This window comes from Saccopteryx bilineata, chromosome 5 (assembly GCF_036850765.1).
Source record: "Saccopteryx bilineata isolate mSacBil1 chromosome 5, mSacBil1_pri_phased_curated, whole genome shotgun sequence".
Taxonomy (NCBI): domain Eukaryota; kingdom Metazoa; phylum Chordata; class Mammalia; order Chiroptera; family Emballonuridae; genus Saccopteryx; species Saccopteryx bilineata.
The window spans coordinates 161,037,751-161,065,627 of NC_089494.1; the positions used below are offsets into that span (position 1 = coordinate 161,037,751).

Sequence of the window (27,877 nt, forward strand, 5' to 3'; positions counted from 1 at the left end):
TTTTAATTAATTTTAGTGAGAGGAGGGGAGGCAGAGACAGACTCCTGCACGTGCCCCTCTAGAGGTTGTTATTAATGTGTATCTGCTACATCCTGCTTCCAGACAAATTCCTCTGTGTAGCCACTGCCCAGGTTGCAGCCAGCACAAGTAAAGATGGTCAGGATGCCCCAATCAACACTCCAGCCCAGTCTGTTGGCCTATATGTAGTTGAACAGCTGAGACATGCCCTGGAATTTAAATATTCTCTTGGTACCACAGGACAATCTGGAATAGCCTTTTCTTGGGGGATAGTTTCACCAGAGATCCAGATGAGGGCAATCCTTCTGCCAAATCTGAGAATCTGTTCTGGTTTCAGGGCTATTTTAGTTTAAAACTTCTGGAAATTTTTATCTTCTCTGGATTCATGTTTTGCCATGGAATCCAATTGTTCCTGAGGCGCTTCCCTATAATCTTTTTTTAATCTTTTTTTGTGTGTGTGTGACAAAAAGAGAGAGAGAGAGATAGGAAGGAGAGAGACAAGAAGCATCAATTCTTTATTGTGGCTCCTTAGTCTCCTTAGTTGTTCACTGATTGCTTTCTCGCATGTGACTTGACTGGGGAGCTACAGCACAGCGAGTGACTCCTTGCTCAAGCCAGCAATCTTGGGCTCATGCCAGTGACCCTGTGCTTAAGCTGGTGAGCCCACACTCAAGCCGGATGAGCCCACACTCAACCTGGCGACCTTGGGGTTTTGAACCTGAGTCCTGTGCATTCCAGTCCGACACTCTATCCACTGCGCCACTACCTGGTCAGGCTGTATAATCTATGACTCATCTTTTTCTGAATCTTCAGGTGTAATCTCATCTTTTGTTTCTATTGTAACATCAAATTCTGGAAAAAGAAATCCATAGTCTGGAATTGTATTGTCCAAATTATCTAACTGTCTACAAGCCTGTATAGCTTCTCCTTTTGAGTGTGAGTGTGTTCTATAACTGCTTTGACAAACAGAAATGGCAGGAGGGACACTGCTAGTTTTTGGCCACAAAGAGGCCAGAAGCTTCCATCTCTTTCTTTCTTTTTTTGTATTTTTCCAAAGTGAGAAGTGGTGAGGAGGCAGACAGACAGACTCCCACATGTGCCAGACCAGGATCCACCCAACATGCCTACCAGGGGGTGATGCTTGGTCCCTCTGGGGCGTTGCTCTGCTGCAATTGGAGCCATTCTAGCACCTGCGGTGGAGGCCATGGAGCCATCCTCAGCACCTGGGCCAACTTTGCTCCAATGGAGCCTTTATTGCAGGAAGCAAAGAGAGAGATAGAGAGAAAAGAGAGGGGGAAGAGTGGAGAAGCAGCCTGACCTGTGGTGGCGCAGTGGATAAAGCGTCAACCTGGAAATGCTGAGATTGCCGGTTCAAAACCCTGGGCTTGCCTGGTCAAGGCACATATGGGAGTTGATTCTTCCTGCTCCTCCCCCCCTTCTCTATAATATATAAATAAAATCTTTAAAAAAAAAAAAGAGTGGAGAAGCAGATGGGCACTTCTCTTGTGTACCCTGGCTGGGAATCGAACCTGGGACTTCCACATGCTGGGCCTATGCTCTACTGCTGAGCCAACTGGCCAGGGCCCAGAAACTTTCATTTCTTATTTCTTGGAATTTGTACTCTTGGAACATAACTATCATACTTTGAGTAGTGCAAGCCAGATGGAGAGGTCACACACGTAAAGCTGCTCTGTCTGACAGCCCTAGCTAAGTTCCCAGCTGACAGCCACTGTCAACTATCCACTATGTGAGTGTGCCATCTTGGACATCTTGTCCTGTTGTTAAGCCTAATCCGGAGGGACTAGAAACATTGAAGACATGAACAAAATCGTCGATTCCACACCAAAGCTTTATTGTCTAGCTTGGCCAAGCAGCAGCAACTCCGACAGAAATCTGAGAGCACGCCGGCCCTTTGTTCTACCTAGTTTTTATAGTTTTGCAAGCAGGAAGTACAGAAGCAAAAATTGCAATTAGGTGCCCTTTACTACTATTGGCTATAGTCATATGCCCTTTAACATGATAGGACCATGTTCAATTTGCAAGCCATACATCATTTTGGAGAAAACAAAATTTACAAGTCAACACAATGATAGAAAGATGTCTCTTTACATATTAAAAGACATTCCTATATTTTCTAATGTTTATCTGCTATCTCTTTGTTCAGAGTCAAACACATTAACTGCATGCATTCACATGGGAGTGGTAGTTTCCGTGGGGACAAATGCCCGCAAATGGCTCATTGCTATAAGAAAAGGTTTATTTTGGCTTTTCTCTTCCTGCACCTGGCTAGCCATTCACCCCTTTCCCCACAGGTGTGGTGGAATATCAGGGAATCCATGTTTTCCTTCCCTTTGCATTTACAATACAATGCTAAGGGCCATCCTGGTTTTATGCTGATCACACAGTACAGAGATTATTCACAAAATTTCTCTGCACACCTTAACCCAAATTAATAAAATGTTCTTTAAGCCTATTAAAATATTAATATTGATTCTGATGACACCACCCCAGCCACTGACTACAATTGCATCACAGAGCTAAGCAATTCCCATCAGCCCAAGCTCGCTCAGCCTATGGAACCATAAGAGATAATAATGCATTTTTGTTTTAAGCCGCTAGGTGTTTGTTTGTTTTTTGCCACTAAGTTTTAGGATGGTTTGTTACACAGCAAAAGAAAATAGGAATAGACATGAAGAAAACAGAAAGAAGGAAGGCAGGAGCTGTGATAATGTGCCAAAGAATTGCAAAAATTAATATTAATATTTTAGAAGGAAGAGTCAGGTTTCTTGCCCCCTCCTTTCTGTAGAGAATGGAGGAAGAAGAATGTGGGAGCTTTCTGGCTTACAAGGACATACTATGTACTAAGAAACCCCCTTTTACTAAGAGGCTTAACAGGCCTTTTATGATTTAGGCCAAGCATTCAGAGAGATTTTGTAAATATGATTTTTATACTTGTGTGTGATTTACACCAGCTCAAGATGGCTGATCGCATTCATGCTAGGAAGGGCTATTATATTGCAAATAGAGAGGTTTTGTACTAGGTTTTGAATGGAAGGAAGGAGGAGACTTGGACCCCCTCTCTTTTCCACAACTGTGAGGAAGAAGGTAAACAGCCAGCCAGGAATGCAGGAGAGGGAAGAAAAATTTAAGTAGCCCTTTCTTCTCCCTTTTCTTTCTCCTTAATGAATAATTTACAAACGTTTATCCTCTGACATCATGTAAGCCCCCTCGCATCCTGAAATCGTGTGATTGATGTATGTACTTCTAGACAAAGGGATCACAAGACCACTCTCCCTTGTTTGAAAAACCTACATTCTGTAACATTTTATATGCTTTCTAATAATCATCCCTCTTGAAATCTTTTATATGTATAAAAACTTGTAAACTAAACAAGCGGGACTAATCTGTTAGGTTTCCAAGGGTATTTTCATTTGGCCTTATCCTAAGCTAACCATTTTGCTGTGGCAGCAGGGATAGGGGGTAGACATTAGAAGATTTGGGGATGTATTTTGATATGTAAAATGACATTTTTTTGCCTGACCTGTGGTGGTGCAGTGGATAAAGCGTCGACCTGGAAATGCTGAGGTTGCCGGTTCGAAACCCTGGGCTTGCCTGGTCAAGGCACATATGGGAGTTGATGCTTCCTGCTCCTCCCTCCCCTTCTCTCTCTATCTCTCTCCTCTCTCTCTCTCCCTCTCTCTCTCCTTTCTAAAATGAATAAATAAAATTAAAATAAAATTTAAAAAAAGGACTAAGCTTTTAAAAAAAACAACAAAAAAACATTTTTTGCTACTGTGTTGATATGTAAAATGACATTTTTTGCTATTGTTACCTTGTAAGTTTTAATATGTAGAAATGTTTTTTCCTTTCAATAGATTCTGTAGATGAGTGTTGCAAATTTGTGGGTTTTTGTTGTTGTTGTTGTTTTTTTACAGAGACAGAGAGTCAAAGAGAGGGATAGACAGGGACAGACAGGAACAGAGAGAGATGAGAAGCATCAATTATTAGTTTTTCGTTGCGACACCTTAGTGAGGAGCCACTGAGCCACTTCACCCACAGGTGTTATAAGGTACCAAAAACTACAGAATTAATAATAATATTTTAAGAGGCTTGGAGAACATTTTATTAATTTGGGTTAAGGTGTGCAGAGAAATTGTGAGAAATAGTCTCTGTACTGTGTGATTGGCATGACCAGGATGGCCCTTGGCATTGTATTGTAAATGCAAAGGGGATAGCCAAGTACAGGGAGAGAAAAGCCAAAATAAACCTTTTCTTATAGCAATGAACCATTTGCGGGCATTTGTCCCCACAGAAACTACCTCTCCTATGTAAATGAGTGTGGATAACACGTGTGACTTTGGACAGAGAGATAGCAGATAAACACTAGATAATATAGGAATGCCTTTTAATATGTAAAAAGACATCTTTATGCCATTGTATTGACTTGTAAATTTTGTTTTCTCCAAAATAATGTATGGCTTGCAAATTGAATGTGGTCCTATCACGTTAAAGGGCATATGACTATAACCAATTGTGGTAAGGGGCTCCTAATTTTACAATTTTTGCTTCTGAACTTCCCACTTACAAAACTATAAAAACTAAGTAGAACAAAGGGCCGGCGCAAGCGCTCCCTCAGACCACTGTAGGAGTTGCCGCCGCTTGGCCAAGCTAGACAATAAAGCTTTGATGTGTAATCGACGGATTTTGTTCGTGTCTTCAATGTTTCGGGTCCCTCCGGATTAGGATTAACACTTAGTTGTTCATTGATTGCTTTCTCATATGTGCCTTGACCGCGGGCCTTCAGCAGACCGAGTAACCCCTTGCTCGAGCCAACGACCTTGGGTCCAAGCTGGTGAGCTTTTGCTCAAACCAGATGAGCCCATGCTCAAGCTGACGACCTTGGGGTCTCGAACCTGGATCCTCCGCATACCAGTCCGACGCTCTATTCACTGCACCACAGCCTGGTCAGGCGCAAACTTGTTAGTAAATTAACTACTGTGTCATGCTCCCCCAACCTGTATGTGATCATGTCTATATAACTAGACTCAGAGCTATATTCAAGGCGACATGATTTGGGTTAACTATACCCCATGTAAGTCAAATGTAGCCGGCTTATTAATAAATCTCCTCCTAAAAACTCTTCTGTATTCTGCCTTGGTGTCTCTATATAACCTGCAGAATTAAGGTAAAATACTTTACAACAAAGGAAGAATGATATGTAGAATGCTGATTTGGGTCCAGGATGGAGCCAGTTACTACTGAGGTAAGGAAAGCAAACAGATGAATATTTTGCGGGGGGTGAGGTGGGTAAATGATCTATCAAAAACTAGGAAATATATGTTTTTGGAACTTCTAAATCTTTTTCTAGATGTCCTATGATGTTTTATCTTCAGCATTAGCTATCCAGGTTTTAGATCTCTATCATTCAGACCTTCTACAATCTAAATTTTAGTATCTTCTGCTTTAAGAACAGTTGCACTTCTCAGAAGTGTCAAGAGGAATTGGTACCTATTTCATTATATTTTTTTGTCCTTATTGATTGGGGGATCAATTTCCTAGTCTCTTTTTCATTCATCAAATATTTACTTATCTGGCCTGACCTGTGGTGGCGCAGTGGATAAAGCGTCGACCTGGAAATGCTGAGGTCGCTGGTTCAAAACCCTGGGCTTGCCTGGTCAAGGCACATATGGGAGTTGATGCTTCCAGCTCCTCCCCCCCTTCTCTCTCTCTGTCTCTCTCTCTCTGTCTGTCTCTCCCTCTCCTCTCTAAAATGAATAAAAATAAATAAATAAATAAAAAATTAAAAAAAAAAAAAAAGTTTAAAAAAAAAAAAAAAAAAAATTTACTTATCTGGCCTGACCTGTGGTGGCGCAGTGGGTAAAGTGTCAACCTGGAAATGTTGAGGTCGCCGGTTCGAAACCCTGGGCTTGCCTGGTCAAGGCACATATGGGAGTTGATGCTTCCAGCTCCTCCCCCCTTCTCTCTCTCTATCTCTCCTCTCTCTCTCTCTCTCTCTCCCTCTCCTCTCTAAAATGAATAAATAAAAAATTAAAAAAAATATTTACTTATCTGCCAGGTACTTAGCAGTGGTATGGGTGTTAGGGGAATAATGTGCACAAGATAGATAATATCCCTGCTCTCATGGAGTTTACATTTAAATTGGCAGGCAGACAAAAAACAAGTAAAGAAATAATTACCAATTTGACAAAAAGCAATAAAGGAGGAAGATGTGATAGAGAATAAAAGTTGAGGGGAACCTACTTTAGATAAGGTGGTCAGGAGAGATTTTTAAGTTGAAACTTAAGGAAGTGGCAAGAACTAGCCAGGAAAAGAAGTGCAGGAGTGAGGTTGGTTGCCATGAGACAAGAGTGCAAAGGACTTTGAGTGGTTAAAAGCTTGACCAGATTCTAGGAACTGAAATACTAGTGTGTTTGGAGTATAGTGAACAAGACTAGCAAGGTAAAGTTGGAGAGAGATGCAGAGGCTAAATTAAATGATACCTTTTAGACCATTGTATTACTGGTGGCCGCCACCATAGCCATGCAGGTTCACATTGGATTTGGGCAGATGGTAAAAGAACCGTGGAGCCAGAAAATGGTGGGCTGTTCTGTTTATTAAAGTCTCATAATGGTGGACGAGCAAACAGGCAGGGAAGACTGCTTCCCTTTCTGTCAGGGCTCCCAAGCCTCTCAGCACTCCGGACTCACTGGACTCATTCTCCAGATTTACCAGACTCACTGGCTTCCACCAGCCTCAGCACTCCCCAGCCCAAATAGGTCTGGCCAAAAAATACCCCTTCTCCGCACTAGCAAACAATTGCCCTTCCCCATGGAGGCAGACAATCAGTAATTTGCAATCTGTCACCCTGAGGGCGAGCACCTGAAGCCTTCCACAGACCACACACACATGGCACTGCCCTGAGCTGATTCAAAATACAAGCAAGCAAACATAAACACACTTTACAAACTTGTTTGCTCAACATTCCACCCCTTTAGGATTGCTCGCTTCACGATCTCCACCACAGGTATCCCTATGTGAGGAAGGAGGTACATTAGATAAACAGACTACAGCAACAGCACAAGTTATACAATTACAACAATTACAAAAGTGCCCTTCACAATGTCTCCCTGAGCACTCTGCCCAAGGCACAAACTGGAGGCCCATCTCTAGCTCCCTACTCCATGGTTGGTGGGAGAGCCTGTATAGTTCAGAGCTGTGTCCATGGAAACCTTAAAGTGTCCTTGGTGCATCTCTCCAACTGGATGAGAGCAGCTTCCTGGCGCAGGAGGGCCTCCACTGGAGCTGCCCCCACCCCCATCTGGGTTTCTCATACTGTCCAAAGGTGGCATGTCCATCCAACAAGTTGGTGCTCTCTTCTGGTTGCAGTTCAAGAGTCCATTACACTGCTCAATGATCAGTCCAAGATAGACAGCCCAGCTGTCTGTGCAAATCACCAAGGTAAAGGTCCATTACAGGCAACTAGGTTCACATAGGGCCTCAGGCCTTGTCCCTGATCCCTGCCATCACAGCAGCTCTGAAGATGCTGCCCCAAGGAGGGGTGTGTGGTAATGGCAGCCAATTTGTCCATCTTTGCGCTGGAGAATATGATGCCATCCACACCTATGTCCCACTATCATACCAACCCTACCAGGGATTCAGTAGGTACTCTTTGCTGCTGGGTTTTTACCTTCTTGAGTCTGTGGACAGCAGCTTCAGCATGAGCCTCCTCATCCTCAGATAAGGAGCTAGAAAAGCCTTCTCTGACTCAAGAGCCACTCTGCCACTCCACCAGCACAGCTCCATCTTTGGCTCCTGTGGCTACTGGCTCTTGGCCTGAAGCTGAACTCCCAGTTGTTCCTCCAACAACTGCTGCTGCCAATATTAAACTTCCAGGGCAAATTGCAAATCATGAACCTGTTTGGGATCCTTCTCCAGAGACCGTTTCAATTCCAGGCTTTTGGTGCTCAGCCTGCACCTGCAGTTCTTGAGCCCAGCTGGCCTCCTTCAGTTCAAGCTATTGCTGCTGCCCAGTCTGCAGCTCATCCTGGAGGTTTTGACCTCAGGCAGCCTGTAAGGTATTTTTCCCCGCCGAGAAGGAAGGAAGAGGGCCAGAGCCACAAAGTGTGGAATAAGAAACAGCTTTATTGAGTACAGAGCGCACACCCCGCCCGGCAAGGTTCCCTGGCCCCGAGGAAAGAAAGAGAGATGGAGGTGAAAGATGGAGGTCAGGGAAGTTGCACGGATTAAACCGCGTGGGAGATATTTAAAGGGTCCCTCTAGGGAAGTGGAGCTACTATGACGTGGTGAAATTTCACTGGCTGGCAGACGATCGCTTCTTTCCAAATGGTTCCTGGGAAGCTTCCTTTGGCGGGCTTGATTGTGGGTGGTCCTAGCCAAAGTGGGCGGGTCTGAGTTCTCCACATGACTATCCCTCTATCCACCGACCTTACACAGCCTCTCTCAGGACTGTATAAAACAGCCAGCCCATAGTCTCCAAAAGGAGTGTCATGGGGAACCACGCACTGGGGAGCAACGACTAGTCCTCTATCCCACTCCTCAAGGGTGTCTGCGGCTCCAAACCAATTTGATCCAAACCCTGCTCACTGCGCCAGATATTTGACCAGTGGCCGCCACCAAGGCCATGCAGGCTCACATTGGATTCAGGCTGATGTAAAGGAACTGTGGAGCCAGAAAATGGTGGGCGTCCTCCAGCAAATGGCAAACAATCACCCCTCCTCATTGAGGCAGGCAATCTGCAATTTGCAATCTGTAGCCCTGAGGGCAAGCATATGCACTCTTCCAGAGACCACACATACATGGTGCTGCCCCAGGCCAAGGCAAAATACAAGCAAGCAAACCTAAACACACTTCACAAACTTGTTTGCCCAACAGCCATATTAAAGGATTTGCATTTTATTCTAAGTGTAAAAACAGGCAAAAGCATGAACATGATCAGATTCATATTTTAAGAAGATAATGGTCAGAACAGACAAGGGCAAGGCTAGTTGAACAATAGTTGCAGTGGTTCCTGACAGAGGAATATGACCTAGAATAGGAGTCACTCTCATTTTCTTTTCCCTGAACTCAGCCTCTTTCTTTGTAAAGTGCAGATGGAGGCTCAGTAGAAACGAATCACCAATTATTTACAAGTACCTAAGTATAAATAAAACTCCCACTGGACTTTTGCCTTGTATAAAGATTTGAAATATTTTCAAGATTGATGGTGTTTTCCATTTCTCTCCACCAACTTTCTCCTTCTTCCACACTTAAAGTTTCCCTTTATCAGGAACTGTCATCTGTGGCTTTTTATACACTGAACCAGTTTGTGGCTTTCAAGCCACTTCACTCTAAACAGTGTTTGTTGTCTACCAAGTTCCTTGGCAACTGGAATAGGTAAGTTACAAGATGCAAGAGCAGGCACACAATTTTGAGTGAACTCCATCTGTTGAAGATTAGTTGTTTTTTTCTGTTTTGTTTTAGTCTTTTTTTTTTTTTTTTTTTTTAGAGAGGAGAGGGAGAGAGAGAGAGGAGAGACAGAGAGAGAGAAGGGGGGGAGGAGCTGGAAGCATCAACTCCCATATGTGCCTTGACCAGGCAAGCCCAGGGTTTCGAACCGGCGACCTCAGCATTTCCAGGTCGAGGCTTTATCCCACTGCGCCACCACAGGTCAGGCCTTGTTTTAGTCTTTCTGCAGGGCCACAGGACTTGCATTGCGATATAACTAAACCAGTGTAAGGGATCAGATTGAGGAGACTTATTAGCCTTAAATTCAGTTCTCTTAGCCAGTGCCTTTAACTTTGCCAGTAATTCTATCTGAATATGGATGAAATATCCTTCACTTAAAATGTGGTAGCATAATTCATCTGAGATTCTTTTTTTTTTTTTTTTTGTGGCAGTGACAGACAGAAGAGACAGGAAGGGAGAGAGATGAGAAACATCAATTCTTTGTTGCCGTTCCTTAGTTGTTCATTGATTGATTTCTCATATGTGCCTTGATGTAGGGGGGTGTAAAGCCAGGAGCCAAGGCCAAGGCCACTATCACAGCAGCCTTCTGGCCTATGCAGGTTCGCATTGGATTCGGACAGTCGGTAAAGAAACAACGGAGCCACAAACTGGTGGGCCATAGTCTTTAATTCTAGCTTGCACCCGGTGGGCAAGTAAAAATACACACTGGGCTCCAAAACCCAGTCACATCCAGTGCTCACAAAGCTACTGACTTATTCGAGTTTCCTAGAATCAAAGGTTTCTAGCTCACCAGACTTATTCTCCTCTGTTCCCCATCTCCTTCCTTATCCCAGATACAAACTCTACACAAACTGGTATCTCACTCAGCACTCCACCATCTTGGCTGCTTCTCCTGGCCTACTCCACGTGGCCTCCTTCTGCTGCTGGCTCTACTTTCTCTGCTCTCTCATGCTAACCTCAGGAACCAAGAGCCCAAGCTCTCGTTCTGCCCCCATTTTATAGTGTAGCTTCACAACCTCTAATCCAATATATAAAACAGGGAATTCTCTACTACAAAGTCACTTCTCTGAGGCATGACTGGATTGTACCGCCCTACATCAAAAAGGGTGGGAAAGGCTTAATCCCAAAACCAAGCCCCAGGCTACAACAGTTCTTAACATACATTAATATCACCTGGGCAACGGCCTCTTTAACAAAGTGAGCATAATACATTTTATCTGCCCAACAGGGGGCTACAGCAGACCGGGTGACCCCTTGCTTGAGCCAGTGATCTTGGACGCAAGCTGGTGAAACTTGCTCAAACCAGATGAGCCCGGGCTCAAGCTAGTGACCTCGGGGTCTTGAACCTGGGTCCTCCACATCCCAGTCCGACACTCTATCCAACTGCGCCACTGCCTGGTCAGGCTCAGTTGAGATTCTTAAAAGCTTCAACATTCAGAGACTGATGGCAATATGTGAAACAGGATCTGGTTACCACTAGTTTAAAAAAAAAAAAAAGGGTATTTCATGTCAGTTCAAAAATATAGGTAAGTTTGTAACAGCAGCCCAGAAAGATCCCTTGCCCTTTCTGCCATGTGAGTCCACAGTGGAGAGACAGCATAAACCAAGAAGAGTGCTCTGACAAGACATACCCTGATCTGGGACTTCCTAATCTTCAGAACTGTTTATAAATAAATTTCTGTTGTTTATAACATATATATGTTGTGACTCCTGCACTTGGAGAGCAACAGCTGGAGTTTCTTAAGCCATCAGCTATCTGTTTAGCCAATACAAAAGGCAGTGACATCTACTGTTATGTAATCTGTTCAGCAGTCCAGTAAACTTTGCACTGTTTTGTCTACTTTACAACTTACTTGGTCACTAATGAATACAGACCCAATTAAAGCTGTATGTAAATACAAACTGCTTTCCCTTCCCTCAATAAAAGGTTCATTGTCTAATATATCTTCTTAAACTCTGTATGGGGTGAAGAAACATTACAAATCCTTACATTCTTTCCTGAATCTGAATGATTTAAATATTAAGGAAGGGTCTTATCAAGATTCGCTTTGAATAGCTCTTTCCCAGCTATATTTGAGTAAATCTTGAAGGAAATGCCAACTCTCTTGTTGTTGAGTATGCATGCTTATCACAGGTTAAAAACACTGGTTGTCAATGCTGTTAGGAAAATCACTTGTATAGGCCTCTATAGGTCTATCTATCCTCTTTGCGAATATAAGCCTCTGCTTTCACCTAAAAAAAAAAAAAGGGTGTGTGCTGCAGGTGGTATGAGACAGGGGTAGAGATGGAAAGCAAAAGGAAAATTTCCTTCCAGGCTCATGGCCTAAACCTATTCATATACTGGTCAGCTATTACTATTTTTACAGTTGGTGTAAGTTATAGCTCTCAGTAGGAAAAATCGAGTCTGGCTTTCCCTTTATTTATACTGAGTTATTTTTTAAAAGGAGGTTGTTGTTTTCCTCTAAATTTCCCAAGGCCACACACGAGGCAACACCAAACAGGAAACAAGTAAAAAACACAATTTCCAAACTTCTTAAAACATGTTGGGTTCTTTCCCCTTTAGAAAAGTGGTAGTCCTGGAGGAATAGAGCTCAAGAGCATTGCTCTGAAGCACAGAGGTTGTCGGCTGGATCCCCCGTCAGGGCACATACAGGAGCGGACTGACATTTCTAAATTTATTTATTTATTCATTTTTTTTAGAGAAGAGAGAGAGAGAGGGAGAGAGAGAGACAAAGAGAGAAGAGAGAGACAGAAGGAGGGAGGAGCTGGAAGCATCAACTCCCATATATTCCTTAACCAGGCAAGCCCAGGGTTTTGAACCTGAGACCTCAGCATTTCTAGGTCGACGCTTTATCCACTGCACCACCACAGGTCAGGTGGAGGACTGACATTTCTGTCTCTCTCCCTCTCTCCCAAATCAATAAAATAAACATTAAAAGGCGGGGGGGCTACAAAGAAAAACAAAACAAGTTGCAAATAAGACTAGGCGTCACCGCCGGTGCGATCACGGGCGAGAGGCCCGGCCGCAGAACACGGCGGGAAGGGGGTAGGGTGTCAGACCACTTTACGTAACCTACCGGGTGGGCGGGCCTGACCTGAGGCGGCTGCCCGCCTTCCTCGAGCCCGCACCCGCCCAGACCCTGCAGGCCGGTTCCGGCGCACGTGGCCGGCGCAAGTTCAAAGTCCAGTGGCGCCTCTGGGCGTCGGCGGACACAAGGCGGCGGGAGTAACGAACTGGACAGCCACTCTCCCGCCGCGGGGACACTTCCTCCTCTGCCCTATAGGGCTGGCGCGGGGCCACCTCCACTCCAAGATCGCAGCAGGGAGGGCGAGGTACCGGAATCTAAGAGAGGGATAGCCTAACCTGCTCTCGCGAGAACTCAGGAAGGAAAGAGGTTGGGCCGGTGGGGATATGGCCAATGAGAGAACGGAAAGGTGTGATGGACGGCCCTCTGAACCCCTCCTTTGAGCCCCGCCCCGCTGCGGAGACCCGGGTCGCCGCCCACCTGCCCCTCCCCCTTCCGCTCTCCCCCTTCCGCTCTCCCCCTCTCCCCCCGCCCTGCTCTGCTCTTCCCGTCTGAGGTGGCGGCTGGAATCCCTCCCCTTCATTGCCGTTTTGCCTCTCCTCCTGATTTCCCTTTCGCTTCCGAGCGCGAGACTGGCCGAGCGCTTCCCTCGCGTCCTCGGGGTGGGCACATAACCCCTACCCCCTAGCATCTTGCTCTTTCTCCTTTCTCTGGGCTTCTACCTGCGCCTGCCCGCCATGAATGAGGAGTACGACGTGATCGTGCTGGGCACCGGCCTGACGGTGAGTGCTGAGTTCCTGTCGGCGGCGGAGGCCGAGGAGCCGGGGAGGGCGTGCAGGCCCGAACGGGGGAGGGGAGGCTGGGGGCTGGCCCGCACGCCACTTCCTCGGAGCCGCGTGAACCCGGCCCGCGCTCAGGGTCTCCTGTGGGTGTAGTCTTCCGTCGTTTTTTCGTGCCTGCTTCTGGAGGGGAGGCGAGTAGGGCGTTGGGCCTGGTGCAAGAGGCACATTCCGCGGTGTGTGGGCCTGCGGCCGTGAAGGGCCAAGTGGGCCGTGATTGGAGCGGGTCGTCTCTATGGAAGGCTAGACCAGTATCTGCAAAACCCAGTCAAGTGCGTGATTTGATGAGTAGTAACAGCGAAGTAAAAGTAGGTGGAAAATGAGTTTCTCTGTGCTACAGAAAAGACCCCAAAAAGCCCAGCTTGGGGAATTGCTCTTCCACCTCTCTTATGGATCGCTGGCCTCTCCCGAGTGGAAACGGAAAAGGCACCGGGCAGAGTGGGGGAGGGTGGAAGCCACTTGCGGTTGCATTTCCTACTTAGCCTTCAGTTGCTACTAATCAGTCTGTGGCTGCCAAAGCTAGGCAAAAGGTTTTTTGACAAGTCATTCGATAATTATTGTTTTGTAATTGTTAGAGTTCAGTTAACTTACATTTTTTTTTTTGGAGAAATTTAGTTCTGTTATCTACTTCCCCCGTTCCAAATGATTATCTCCTTTCTGCATTCCAAATGAGAACTATTAGCCATTATTTTTAACCACCATACAATCCCACTTATTGAGCATCAGTAGAATTGGAAGTGAGTTTTCTCAAACCTTGTCTATCAAATGCTTTCTTACTTGACCATGGCCATCTTTTCCTTCCGTTTTGTCTGTTCCTTGCCTCCATTGTCTCTTTTCGATGTTTTCCCCTAAGAAATGATTGACGATGGGTTGCTAGATGCCAAGTTCTCTACTACTTTGCTCTTTTCTGGGAGGTAGACAATTTAGAGAATACTAGCGCAATGTGAGTGGCAGGTGTTCCTAATATGGTTAGTTTATTTACTTGGGTGTCTGTGTGCTTAGAGACCTTTAGATAATACATAGTATCCTTCAAATAATGCAGGCAGATGTGTTGTATCTTGTACTTTCTCTCTTTTTTAAATTAAGAAAATGAAGACTAGTACTCTTGGGAAAGAAATCTATTTGAAGAGAAGACCATTTTCATTATCAATTTTTTTTTCTTTTTAGAAATTTGAAATTCTGACTTTGGGCTACTTCATCTTAATAAAGTGAACACTGATGTAGATCTTGTGTATCCTGTAAAGTCTGACCTCAAAGTTCCTAATCATTTAACCCAACACTTCAAATTTGTTGAAATGCATTCTGGGACCAAGTTAATATTTTTTTTCAAATAACACCCCAAATTAACTATTTTAGATTTCTCTAGAAAAGAGAAAACCTCTTAACTTTCATTTGGCTAATTTTTTAGCAGAAGGCTTCAGGAACCAGAATGGCACCTTTCTGGTCGGTCATTTTCCGGTTTATAATGATTTGTGGTGCCTGTTGGAGAATACTGATTTCTGAATGCTTCATTATGTTTGACCAGTCCAAAAGGAGACTTGTGGCTGGCTAGAAAATAGTACCAAATAGATGAGATTACTTACCTAGAAAGCTGTTTAGTCTATTGAATGGGAAGTATTAGGTTGAATTTCATGTTTGGTGGTGAGTTGGAAGACTGTTGGATGCCTAAGTGAATAGGCCTATCCACTACAGTTTTTTTGTTTTTAAAATCTTAAAGTGCCTGATTGGGATTTTGAACTGAGTTTAGTAGTTTGTGATGGATCTTGCCCAGTGGCAGCGTATTGTAAGAGCCAGTTCACTGTTTTTTATGGGTATTGCTAGTGTTTGAGATTTGCACTTGATTAAAGTCAGTTGGACTAGAACAAATGAGTGTAGGTTCATTACAGTGCAGGTTTCTACATGCCTAGTTCAGAACCATTACTTTGTATCAAAGGTGCACGGTCTTATTGTGCAACAGCCGAGTTAAGATAATGCACTTTAAAAAAAAAAAAAAGATAATGCACTTTATTTAGATTTCATTTGGATTAGTTGTGATGTGTTTGATGAGTGGTAGATGCATATTAGTTAGAAATCAGACCAATATTTTTGCCATTTTAGAGCTGTAATAATAATAATAATAACCCCCGTAAACCTTTCTAGATAGTTTTGTGAGATATTCTCTGAGAATGGTATCAATTCAGAGCAATCACATTATTACCATCATTGATGGGAGTAGTAGTGATGGGATGATTTTGATAAGTCTTTTATCCTTATTTTAACTGATACAAGGACTTTGATTACTTAATGTTAAGAGATCTCCAAAGTTAAAATACCTTCAAGCTAACTTTGACTATTAGAGTGAACATACCACTTGATTTTCTTAATTTTTGGTTTGTAAATATTTAGTGCCTGATATTTTAAGAACCTAAAAACAGATATACCAAATATTACATGGGTACCAAATGCTACATGGTGCTAATGTGTCAAGTATTTTTAGTGCAGTTAACTTGTTACTTTTAAAATACAGTGTAGTCTGACCTGTGGTGGCTCTGGATAAAGTGTTGACTTAGAATGCTGAGGTTGCTGGTTTAAAACCCTGGGCTTACCTGGTCAAAGCATATACGAGAAGCAACTATGAGTTGATCCTTACCTCTCCTCACTCCTGCCTTTTTTTCTCCTCTCTCTAAAATCAATTTAAAAATATTCTTTTTTTTTTTTTTTTTTTTTTTTTTTGAGAGACAGACAGGAAGGGAGAGAGATGAGAAGCATCAATTCATAGTTGCATCAAGTTAGTTGTTCATTGGGTTGCTTTCTCATATGTGCCTTGATGGGGGGAGGGACTCCAGCAGAGCCAATGACCCCTTGCTCAAGCTGGCAACCTTTGGGCTCAAACCAGTGACCATGGGATCATGTCTATGATTCTACGCTCAAGCTGGCAACCCTGAACTCAAGGCCGGTGACCTCAGGGTTTAGAATGTCCCAGGTCAACACTCTATCCACTGTGTCACTCCCTGGTCAGGCTATGAAGATTAATTACTATGTTATGCTAGAGGAGGGGTTGGGAACCTTTTTGGCTGAGAGAGCCATGAACGCCACATATTTTAAAATGTAATTCCATGAGAGCCATACAATGACCCATGTACATTATGCATTATCCAATAAAAATTTGGTGTTGTCCCAGAGGACAGCTGTGATTGGGCTCCAGCCACCCGCAACCATGAACATGAGCTGTAGGAAATGAATGGATTGTAATGCATGATAATGTTTTATATTTTTAACGTTATTGGTTTTTATTAAAGATTTGTCTGCGAGCCAGATGCAGCCATCAAAAGAGCCACATCTGGCTCGTGAGCCCTGTGCTAGAGTATAATGAAGCCACTGGGACCCAGTGGGTCCTTCCTTACTCTGTAGTCTCAGACTGCTTGACTTTTGTGAATTCTTCAGTCTTTTTATTTTCCCCTTTGCTTACTTTGCTACTGATATATAGATTTTTAAAATTATATTTATTGGGGTGACATTGGTTAATAGATCATACAGGTTTTAAATGTACATTCTGTGAAGGATGATCTGTAAATAGAGCATTGTGTTCCCACCACCCAAAGTCAAATCATTTTCTAGGCCGGCAGCTTTTCTTTAATTTCAGTATGTATAGACAGCCTCACTACCTAATTTGCTGCTACTTATTGACTTTGGGCTTGGCAATAAATTCATGAACCTTCTTAGAAATAGTATGTAAATTAAGGGTAACTAGCTCCACAGCTCTTTGTGCTCATCAAAAGTATTTGTTCTATGTCAGGGGTCCCCAAACTTTTTACACAGGGGCCAGTTCACTGTCCTTCAGACCGTTGGAGGGCCGGACTATAAAAAAACTATGAACAAATCCCTATGCACACTGCACATATCTTATTTTAAAGTAAAACAAAATGGGAACAAATACAATATTTAAAATAAAGAACAAGTAAATTTAAATCAACAAACTGACCAGTATTTCAATGGGAACTATGCTCATATCACTGACCAATGAAAGAGGTGCCCCTTCTGGAAGTGCAGTGGGGGTTGGATAAATGGCCTCAGGGGGCCGCATGCTGCCCGCTGGGCCGTAGTTTGGGGACCCCTGTTCTATATAGTAATTCTAGTACGAGTTATAAATAAAAACATGCTTTAGTGATAATGAGCCAGATTATTCTCAGTAGTAAATTTTTAAATAATTGTTTTACATCTCAGACATGCTTTTCCCTCTATTAAAATTTTGTGATTTCCAAGAGGAGTGGTATTTTTTTTTCTTTTCTTTTTTTTTTTACTTGTTTTAAAAATCAAGTGTTAGACTTCAGTAGATAAAGGACTTTATCAACTGCATTAGTGATCTTGGGCCCATATGTACAAATGTCTTACTTATGGAAGATATAAATATCTTGCAGGTAGTTTGTATTTTTAATCAGCCTTATGTATACTGGCCCAAAAGAATAGGTAAAATCAGATATAGTAGCATATAGAGGTAGTAGTGAAACATTTGATTTGAAGGACCGCATAGTAAGTGCCAAAAGAAAAATAACATGGGAATTCAGACAGGAGAATCAGGAAAAACTTCCTAAGGGAGGGAAGCTGGCTTTAAAAAAATATTGGTAAGCTTGAATGTAAGGAGGAATGATTTTCTAGGCAGAGAGCAGTAGAAGTCGATATTAAGAAGATAGATACAATATCCCACATAGGTAGAATATAAAACTGAGGTTTATGGACATATATAAAAGTGAAGTGGTTAATAGGGGGAGGGGATGGGAAGGAGGAAAGTAAAGTGGGGCAAAGATGGTGGCCGAAAGGATTTGACTTTGGGTGACGGGCATGCAATGCAACCAACAGTTCAAATGCTAGAGAAGTTCACCTGAAACCTATGTACTCTTTTTTTTTTTTTTTGTAATTTTCCGAAGTTGGAAACGGGGAAGCAGTCAGACAGACTCCCGCATGCGCCTGAGGGGGATCCACCCTGCACGCCCACCAGGGGCGATGCTATGCCCATCTTGGGGCTTCGCTCTGCCGCAATCAGAGCTATTCTAGCGCCTGAGGCAGAGGGCACCACAGAGCCATCCTCAGCGCCTGGGCAGACTTTGCTCCAATGGAGCCTTGGCTGCGGGAGGGGAAGAGAGAGACAGAGAGGAAGGAGAGGGGGAGGGGTGGAGAAGCAGATGGGCACCTCTCCTGTGTGCACTGGCCGGGAATCGAACCTGGACTCCTGCACTCCAGGCCGACGCTCTACCACTGAGCCAACCAGTCAGGGCCTACTTTTTCTTAAAATAATTTTAAAATGCAGTAGACAGCATGGGTGGACCAAGAAGGGAGGGTATTTTATGCTCAGTGAAGTAAGTCAGTTCGAGAAAGACAAGTACCAGGTACTTTCACTTACGTGGAATCAAAGAACAGAATACTTGAACAAGCGAAATTGAAACAGACTCATATACGAAGAGCCAGCTAGCTGTTGCCAGATGGGAAGGAGGTTGGTGGATTTTGGGAAAGTCTTGAGAGATTAAGAAGTACAAATTGGTAGTTAGGAAATAGTCACAGGATGAATATAGTCAGTAATATTGTGATAACTGTATGGTGCCAGTTGGGTACTAGAAATTTTAAAGGGAAACCTGTGTAAAGGATATGATTGTCCAATCACAGGCTGTACACTTGAAACCAATACAAAATAAAATTGAACGTAAATTGTAAAAATAAAATAGTGCTACTGTAAGAAGCACTATTTTTATATAGCACTATTTTTAAATAGTGCTACTGTAAATTTTATAAATTAAATTTAATGAGGTAACATTCATCCAGTAAGAAAATATAGGTTTTCTATATTTTCCCCCCAAGGTTTTATTTATTGATTTTAGAAAGGGGTGAAAGAGAGAGAGAGAAAGAGAAAGAAAGGGAGAAAGGAGGGAGAGGAGGAGCACGAAGCAATTGCTGCTTGTAAGTGCCTTGACTTGGGCAAGCCTGGGTTTGGAACTGGCAGCCCCAGCATTCCAGGTCGACACTGGATCTACTGCACTGGCACTGGCCAGGCAGCCCCCACTTTGCACCGATGTCTTTTGATACTGACAAATAAACCTCTTAAGATTCTTTTTAAAAATGCAGTAGAATTTTGAATTTTACCATTAAAATTAGTTGGCTGTTTAGTTGGCTACTTGGAAGATATAATGTTAATTAATACACTGGCTCTATTCTCTTCCATACCTGTGTTACTGTCAGTAGGAAGAGGGTGGTCATTAACTTCCAGGATACTAGGATATTATTTAGCACCATTGGCCTTGGAAACACTCCTCAGGCCACTTCTGTACATAAGGGGTACTTTGTCTAATGTAAATAGGCAGTGTCCAAATGAGTTATTCTTTAATTATTGTGATTCTAGTGTTAATATGTAGGATGCTGAAGGTAAGTGAAATTTAATATTACTGATAAGATCCATTCCCACATTTCCACATATCTCCACATACTAGAGCTTTGCTGCAACTGAACAGTTTTATCTGGTTACATCTTTTTATGTAGGAAAATAAGTGCCAGATGGAGCGCAAATGCTATTAACATAAAAAAATGTGGATTCTGAAGATGTCAGTTTGTATTCTTATTCCGCTTAGGTCATTTGTGTGTGACTTTGAAATTAATATGAAGCACTCTCATCTGTTAGATTTAAAACAAATGTGTTGGTTGATGTTCATGCATATATAAATTTCCTAGTAAAAGTTATCAGTATTTTTAAAAAAATTTTAAAAATGTAAGTTTATTGATTGTTAGAGAGAGGAAGGGGGGAGAGAGAAAGAAAAAGAAACATTGATGGTTCCACTTATTTATGCAGTTATTGGTTGATTCTTGTATGTGCCCCAACCAGGGCTTGAACCGCAACCTATCCAACTGATCTCTAACCAACTGAGTTACATGTTCAGGGCAAGTTATTTATTAGTATTCTTGACCTATATGATGAACGGACCAGATTTTCTAGTGCAAAAGGAGGAAATTAATTGAGAATATTTTCTCTGACTTGAATATGCTTTGTTTGTTATTATGTATTCATCAGGTAGGTAGTAGTGGTAGATATATATTTTTTTTTTTTGTATTTTTCTGAAGCTGGAAACGGGGAGAGACAGTCAGATAGACTCCCGCATGCGCCCTGCCGGGATCCACCCGGCATGCCCACCAGGGGCCACGCTCTGCCCACCAGGGCGTCGCTCTGCCGTGACCAGAGCCACTCTAGCGCCTGGGGCAGAGGCCAAGGAGCCATCCCCAGCGCCCGGGCCATCTTTGCTTCAATGGAGCCTTGGCTGCGAGAGGGGAAGAGAGAGAGAGGAAGGAGGGGGGGGGGTGGAGAAGCAAATGGGTGCTTCTCCTATGTGCCCTGGCCGGGAATCGAACACAGGTCCCCCGCACGCCAGGCTGACGCTCTACCGCTGAGCCAACCGGCTAGGGCCTAGATTTTAACTTTGAGTTGTTAATTTTGGAAGATGGTAAAATTTTAGGATCACTAATGTTCTTCTGGTGCCCAGATATAAAATTTATCTGTGAATGTTTTTGGACAGTGAAACTTCCATGGCATATATTACAGCAAAATTTAAAGTGTCACATTTATGTTACTATGTATTTTATTGTTTTGGCAATATAAAAATAATCTTTTTCAGAGGGATTTAGAAGAATTAGTGGGCTTGGGGGCCCTGGCCGGTTGGCTCAGCGGTAGAGCGTCGGCCTAGCATGCGGAGGACCCGGGTTCGATTCCCGGCCAGGGCACACAGGAGAAGCGCCCATTTGCTTCTCCACCCCTCCGCCGCGCCTTCCTCTCTGTCTCTCTCTTCCCCTCCCGCAGCCAAGGCTCCATTGGAGCAAAAATGGCCCGGGCGCTGGGGATGGCTCTGTGGCCTCTGCCTCAGGCGCTGGAGTGGCTCTGGTCGCAACATGGCGACGCCCAGGATGGGCAGAGCATCGCCCCCTGGTGGGCAGAGCTTCGCCCCTGGTGGGCGTGCCGGGTGGATCCCGGTCGGGCGCATGCGGGAGTCTGTCTGACTGTCTCTCCCTGTTTCCAGCTTCAGAAAAAAAAATGAAAAAAAAAAAAAAAAGAATTAGTGGGCTTGTGGAATTTTAATTAGCTTTTGTCATATTTGCTACAAGTTGTGATGCCTTTTAAGGTGGTTAGTATCAGTTCTTAGAACTGCTGAATCTTTAAATGATTGGGCCCTTTGTTAGGCCTCAGCCTTCAGTGCTTGCTAGAGAGTCACAGTTTAGTGAGTGTTGCATGTTTATTTGCAGTGGAGTGTGAAAAGTTATATATAGAAGCTCTGCAACACTCAAATGTTGCTTCCTATAATTTTGCTTCCAAAAGTTGAACCCCGAAGTCTACTTTTGTCAGCTGGAAATGTAACTGGTCTTCCTTTCTTTATGCCATAAGCTATTTTTGAGATAGTAAATATTTTATTTTTATTGTTTATTTTTTTATTGCTTTTGAGAGAGAGAGAGAGAGAGACAGGAAGGGAGAGATAGAGAGAGGAAAGAGAGAGTGAGAAGCATCAACTCAAGGTTGCTTCAATTTAGTTGTTCATTGATTGCGTCTTATACATGCCTTGACCTCGGGGCTCAAGCCAAGCCTGTACAGAGCCAGTGACTCCTAGCTCAAGCCAGTGACCTTGGAGTTTCTAACCTTTGGGACCTCAGTATTACACATTGATGCTCTGTCCACTGCGCCACCACTGGTCAGGCGAGATAGTAAATGCTGTTTTAGTTCCGTATATACAGGGGGTCCTCGGGTTATGACACAGTTCCGTTCCTATGACAGTGACGTAAACCTGAATTTTGGTGTAAGTAGAAGCACACCCTAGCCTAAGTCACTTACTTATCCTAACATAGTTGTAAAACCATAATCTAGAACATAAAAACAACTAATCCACAGAAAAAGGAAAAGAACATGAATATACCGTACTGTATGTGCTACTGCGTATTCTTCTGCTGTGCACAACCAAACTAGTTCACCCACATACACGTAGTCCATAAGTACGGCGCTAACGGCATTAGCCAAAAATACTCATGTCTCAATTTTTTCAAGTTTTTTTGGGAGTGAGCGTCATAAACTCGAAATGTCATGTATTGATACTGTTGTAACCTGAGGGACCCCCTGTGTATATTAAACCACATATGTTAGTGCTGCTTTAGATTTTATTTTTGATCCAGTGAATTGCTTTTGATGGCATAGGGGCTGGTTTTGGTAGATGAAATACATTCAGATGTTTATTAAAGACATCAATAAGAAAGTGAAAAGGAAAGCCACAGAGTGGAAGAAGATATTTGTAGTACATAGAAGCAGTAAAGGACTTTTACATCTCTAGGCAGAACCTTTATATAGCAGTATAAAAAGACAGAAAGCCCATTTAAAAAGTGGCAAATAATTGAATAGGCACTTATCAAAAGAAGATAAAGTACGGTAATTATCAGTAAACTATGAACCAGGGCTCTATCTTAATAGTTGTCAGGAAATGCAAATTAAATCACATCTAATTAGAATGGCTGAAATTAAAGGACAACAATACAAGTGTTGGCCAAGGATTTGAAACATTCAGAACTTTTCTACACAGCTGACAAGTGTAAAGTGGTACAGCCATTTTTGGAAAGCTCTTTGACAGTAGTACTGAAATTGAACTGTAGTAAGGTACCAAAAAGCTGGAAAATTAATATTGATATTTTAGGAAGAAAGGTCAGGCTTTTCTGTACCGTCTTTTCCTTGGGGAGAAGAGGGAGAAGAATGTAGAAGTTTCTGGCTTGCAAGGACAATGGGTCATTTAGTTTTAACTATAGAGTGAAGGTTGTGCGAGGAATTTCTTACACAATGAGACAGAATTTACATACTACCCTACATTGATTTGGCTCTTTCTCCATTCCTGGAATCCTGAGAGTGACATACCTTTAGGCAAAGGAGGGGAGATAGACACTGAAAGATTTGTAAATATCTTTGTATTACCTTAAAAGTTTTAATGTTTCTATGGATTCCCTAAACAAATGTTATAAGCTTGTGCCATGATGTCATGCTCCCCCCAGCCTGTATGTGATCAAGGGTATATAACCAGTCTCTGAGATGTATTTGGCGCTCACAATTTGGGTCTGCGGCCGTGTTAGTCATATGCGGCCAGCATATTTAATAAATCTCCTTTAATAAAACCCTTCAAAATTCATCTGGACTTGGTGTCTCTACGTAAACCCACAGAAGTGAGGTATGGGTACTTTACAACAGAGCATATTTATATTCTCTTTGATAATATATCCAACAAACACATACATGAAGGACATATTGAGAATGTTTATAGAGCATTATTCATTATAGTAAAAAATGGGGAGCTGTCCAGGTGCCTTACTAAAGTAAAATAGATAAATTATGCTTTATCTGTATGGTGTATCCACTCGATGAACACCTCTACAACTTTGCTACACAGTGTAGTCTATGGGTCACCTGCTTGTGCAACACCTGAGAAATTACTAGGAATGCAGGTTGGCTCTCACTAGCCCAGGATATATAGTAAATCGAAAGCTACATTTTAACAGGTAATTTGTTCTGTTTAAAAAAATTTGAGCAGCACTGCTTTAGTAGTGTAGTGGTTCTTGAAATTGGTTCTGCATCAGCAGCATTAGCAGCATGTATGGCCATTAGCCACGGCCACCACAGCTGCCTGGCCCATGCAGGTTCGCATTTGATTTGGACAGATGGTAATGAAACAACAGAACCAAGAACTGGTAGACCATTACCTTTAATCCTAGCTTGCACCTGGCGGGCAAGAAATACGCACACTGAGAAAACACTTTTCTTTCCATTCAGGGCTCCCAAAGCCACTGACTTATCCAAGTATTCCTAGAATCACAGGTTTCTACCTCACCAGCCTTATTCACCTCTGTTCCCCATCTCCTTCTCTCTGTACAAACTCTGCTCAAACTGGCTTCTCCTTCAGCACTCCGCCATCTTTGCTGCTTCTCCTCTCCATGTGGCCTTTCTCCGCTCTCCTCCTGCATGGGCTCCTCTGCCCCATTTTATAGTGTAGAAATAAAAATTTTTAATCCAATATACAAATAAGGAAGTCTCTGAAACAAAGTCACTTATCTGAGACATAATGGGATTCCTCATGAGAGTGCACCACCCCACTCATGCAACAGTCAAGAGTGTGAAGAAAAGCTTAGTCTTAAAACTAAGCCTAGGGTATAACAACCCTGCCTGCTTACAGCCTGTCCCTCATACCCAATGCAAACTATAAGTGAGCAAACATATATCTTATTTACAAACTTATTTGAGCAATACAGCACCTGGGAACTAGCGAGAAATGCAAATCCAGGCCCAATGCCCCAGACCTGCTGACTCAGAAGTTCTGGGAATGGGACCTAGGAATCTGTTTTAACTGCCATCCAGTTGATGTGGATGCAAACTGAAGTTTGAGAATCTGTTTAGGATTTATAGTTCTAAGAATTTCACAGGTGATACCAACTGGAAAACACACTTTGAAATCCACTGCTTGCAGATTTAGTCAAACCTCTGTAAAGGTAGAGATAGAAAATATTTTAGGTTTTGCAGGTCATATAGTCTCAACTACAGGCACAACTATAGTGAAAACAGGTATAGACAATATGTAAATGAACAAGCATGGGTGTTTACCAGTAAAACCCAGTTCACAAAAAGAGCCTGCTGGCAGGATTTGGTTCAGTACTTTGGGGACCTGTGTTCTGTAGCAACAGGTTATAAGAAAATTTTATTTTAATAAAATTTATATACTAAAATTAAATTTTATAATATGATTATAAGATAATGATTATAAGAAAATATTCACTACACACAAAACATGGATGAATCTTGTAAACATAATGTTGAATAAAATGCAGGTATTTACAAAAAGTGTATTATTTTCTATTTTTTTCTTTTTTTAAAAATTTTTCTGAAGTGAGAAGCAGGGAGGCAGAGAGACAGACTCCTGCATACGCCTGACTGGGATCCACCCGGCAAGCCCACTAAGGGGCGATGCTCTGCCCATCTGGGTGTTGCTTTGTTGTAACCTGAGCCATTCTAGCACCTGAGGCAGAGGGCATGGAACCATCCTCAGTGCCCGGGCCAACTTCGCTCCAGTGGAGCCTTGTCTGTGGGAGGGGAAGAGAGAGATAGAGAGGAAGGAGAGGGTAGGGTTGAGAAGCAGATGGGCGCTTCACCTATGTACCCCAACTGGGAATTGAACCCAGGACTTCCACATGCCAGGCTGACGCTCTACCGAGCCAACCGGCCAGGGCCGGAATTTTTTTTTTGTCTTTTTAAAAAATAAAGCTCTGATCACCAAAAGCCCCTGGTATAATAGTTGTGAGTGAATGTGTATCCCATCTCTGTGTTTATTCTCATTATGGTATTCTTTCCTGAGGTCTCCCCACCCCTAATTTGATATATCTTAGTATATCCATGCTTTGTTTAGTTACTCTTTTCCTTAGCATGGTGGTTTATAATCCCCAGTCTATAGTATTCATCGTCATGTTTCATTTAGGGCTCTAGGTCTCAAACTCTTTGGTCTCAGGATCTGTTACACACTTAAAAATTGAGGCCCCTGAAGAGCTTTTGTTTATAAGAATTATATTTGTCAATATTTATAGTATTAGAAATCAACACTGAGAAATTTGAAAAATTTTACTAACCTAAATAAAGATGATAAACCTGTTAGATGTTGAGATGTATAACATTTTATGAATTATAACTCTGTTTCCCCAAACAAGATAAATTTATGAGAATATCATTGTTTTACATTTTTTGCACATCTCTTTAATGTCTGCCTTAAAAGATAGCTGAATTCTCAGCCTGTTGGTGGTGGTGTAGTGGATAGAACATTAACCTGGGACACTGAGGTCCCAGGTTTAAAACCTTGTGGTCACTGGCTTGAGCACCGCACCGGTTTGCCAGCTTGAGTGTGGGGACGGGGGAAACATTATCCCTGGGTTGCTGGCTTGAGCCCAAAGGGTGGCTGGCTTGAGCCCAAAGGGTGCCTGGTTTGAGCAAGGGGTCACTGGCTCAGCTGGAGCCCCCTGGTCAAGGCACTTATGAGAAGCAATCTAAGGTACTGCAACTCTGAGTTGATGTTTCTGATTTCTTTCTCTCTCTCTCAAAAACAAAACAAATAAAATAAGTAAAATTTAAAAAAGAAGAGAATCAGCCCCCAAATAGATGTTTAGGAGGAAAATGGAAAAGTGTTTGGTAGCCTCTCAGATTGTGAACATTCTTTTTTTTTTTTTTTTTTTTTTTTTTGTATTTTTCCGAAGCTGGAAACGGGGAGAGACAGTCAGACAGACTCCCGCATGTGCCCGACCGGGATCCACCCGGCATGCCCACCAGGGGGCGACGCTTTGCCCCTCCGGGGCATCGCTCTGTTGCAACCAGAGCCACTCGAGTGCCTGGGGCAGAGGCCAAGGAGCCATCCCCAGCGCCCGGGCCATCTTTGCTCCAATAGAGCCTCGATGCGGGAAGGGAAGAGAGAGACAGAGAGGAAGGAGAGGGGGAGGGGTGGAGAAGCAGATGGGTGCTTCTCCTGTGTGCCCTGGCCGGGAATCGAACCTGGGACCCCTTGCACGCCAGGCCGATGCTCTACCACTGAGCCAACCAGCCAGGGCCGAACATTCTTTGATTTACACCAAAACACAAGTGGCAGCTTTATCTCTTTTTCTTATTTTTTTTAAACATAAATTGCAACAAGAAATCTGAAACCACATCAGTGAACATTTCTTGTTCCAGTACATTAAAATTTATCTAGCTTGCACTTTAAATTCCTATTTTATCTGGTTGGCTCAGTGGTAGAGCGTCGGCTTGGCATGCAGGAGTCCCGGGTTCGATTCCCGGCCAGGGCACACAGGAGAGGCGCCCATCTGCTTCTCCACCCCTCCCCCTCTCCTTCCTCTCTATCTCTTTCTTCCCCTCCCGCAGCCAAGGCTCCATTGGAGCAAAGTTGGCCCGGGCGCTGAGGATGGCTCTATGACCTCTGCCTCAGGCGCTAGAATGGCTCTGGTTGCAACAGAGCAATGCCCTAGATAGGCAGAGCATCTTCCCCTGGTGGGTGTGCCGGGTGAATCCCAGTCGGGCGCATGCGGGACTCTGTCTGATTGCCTCCCTGTTTCTAAATTTAGAAAAATACAAAAAATAAAAATACAAAAAATATGAAAAAAAAATCCTATTTTATCCCGTGTCATGGTTTTGAGCACCATTCATTGGTTTTTGGGAAAATACTGGCTTACAGAGTAATGCAGGTCTTCCAAATTATTGACATATTTTATTTAAAAAGACTAAACACTCGTATTGATATCATCACTGATGTTGTCTGAAAAGTTCTTTAGGGATCTGACATGTGCCCTAGTTGGGTTGTAAGTTTTCCAGAATTCAGAATTCTTTTTCTCGAATTCAAATTTCCTCCCTCCTTCCCTCCCTGCCTACCTTCCAACCTTTCTTTCTTCCTCTGCATGTAAGAGAGAGAAAAAGAGAGACAACCAGACAGGAAGGAGGGAGAGATGAGAAGCATCAACTCGTAATTGCTTCTTGTATGT

The 27,877-nt window shown here is 43.1% G+C and overlaps 1 protein-coding gene and 1 pseudogene across 2 annotated transcripts in view; one reads left to right on the forward strand and one right to left on the reverse strand.

Annotated features, from left to right (window-relative positions):
• Positions 1–71: 71 nt before the first annotated feature.
• On the reverse strand, positions 72–13,200 carry LOC136306581 (programmed cell death protein 2-like; annotated as a pseudogene).
• The window catches only part of GDI2 (GDP dissociation inhibitor 2), a 43,866-nt gene continuing 29,006 nt past the window's right edge, over positions 13,018–27,877 (forward strand). The window contains exon 1 of one of the 2 annotated variants that reach the window (XM_066279544.1): positions 13,018–13,291. In XM_066279544.1, the coding sequence (XP_066135641.1) occupies positions 13,247–13,291 (45 nt within the window). In that variant the 5' untranslated portion in view covers positions 13,018–13,246. Of the gene's footprint in view, positions 13,292–13,336; positions 13,657–27,877 lie in introns of those variants that run through there. The other variant, XM_066279545.1, reaches the window with a different exon arrangement.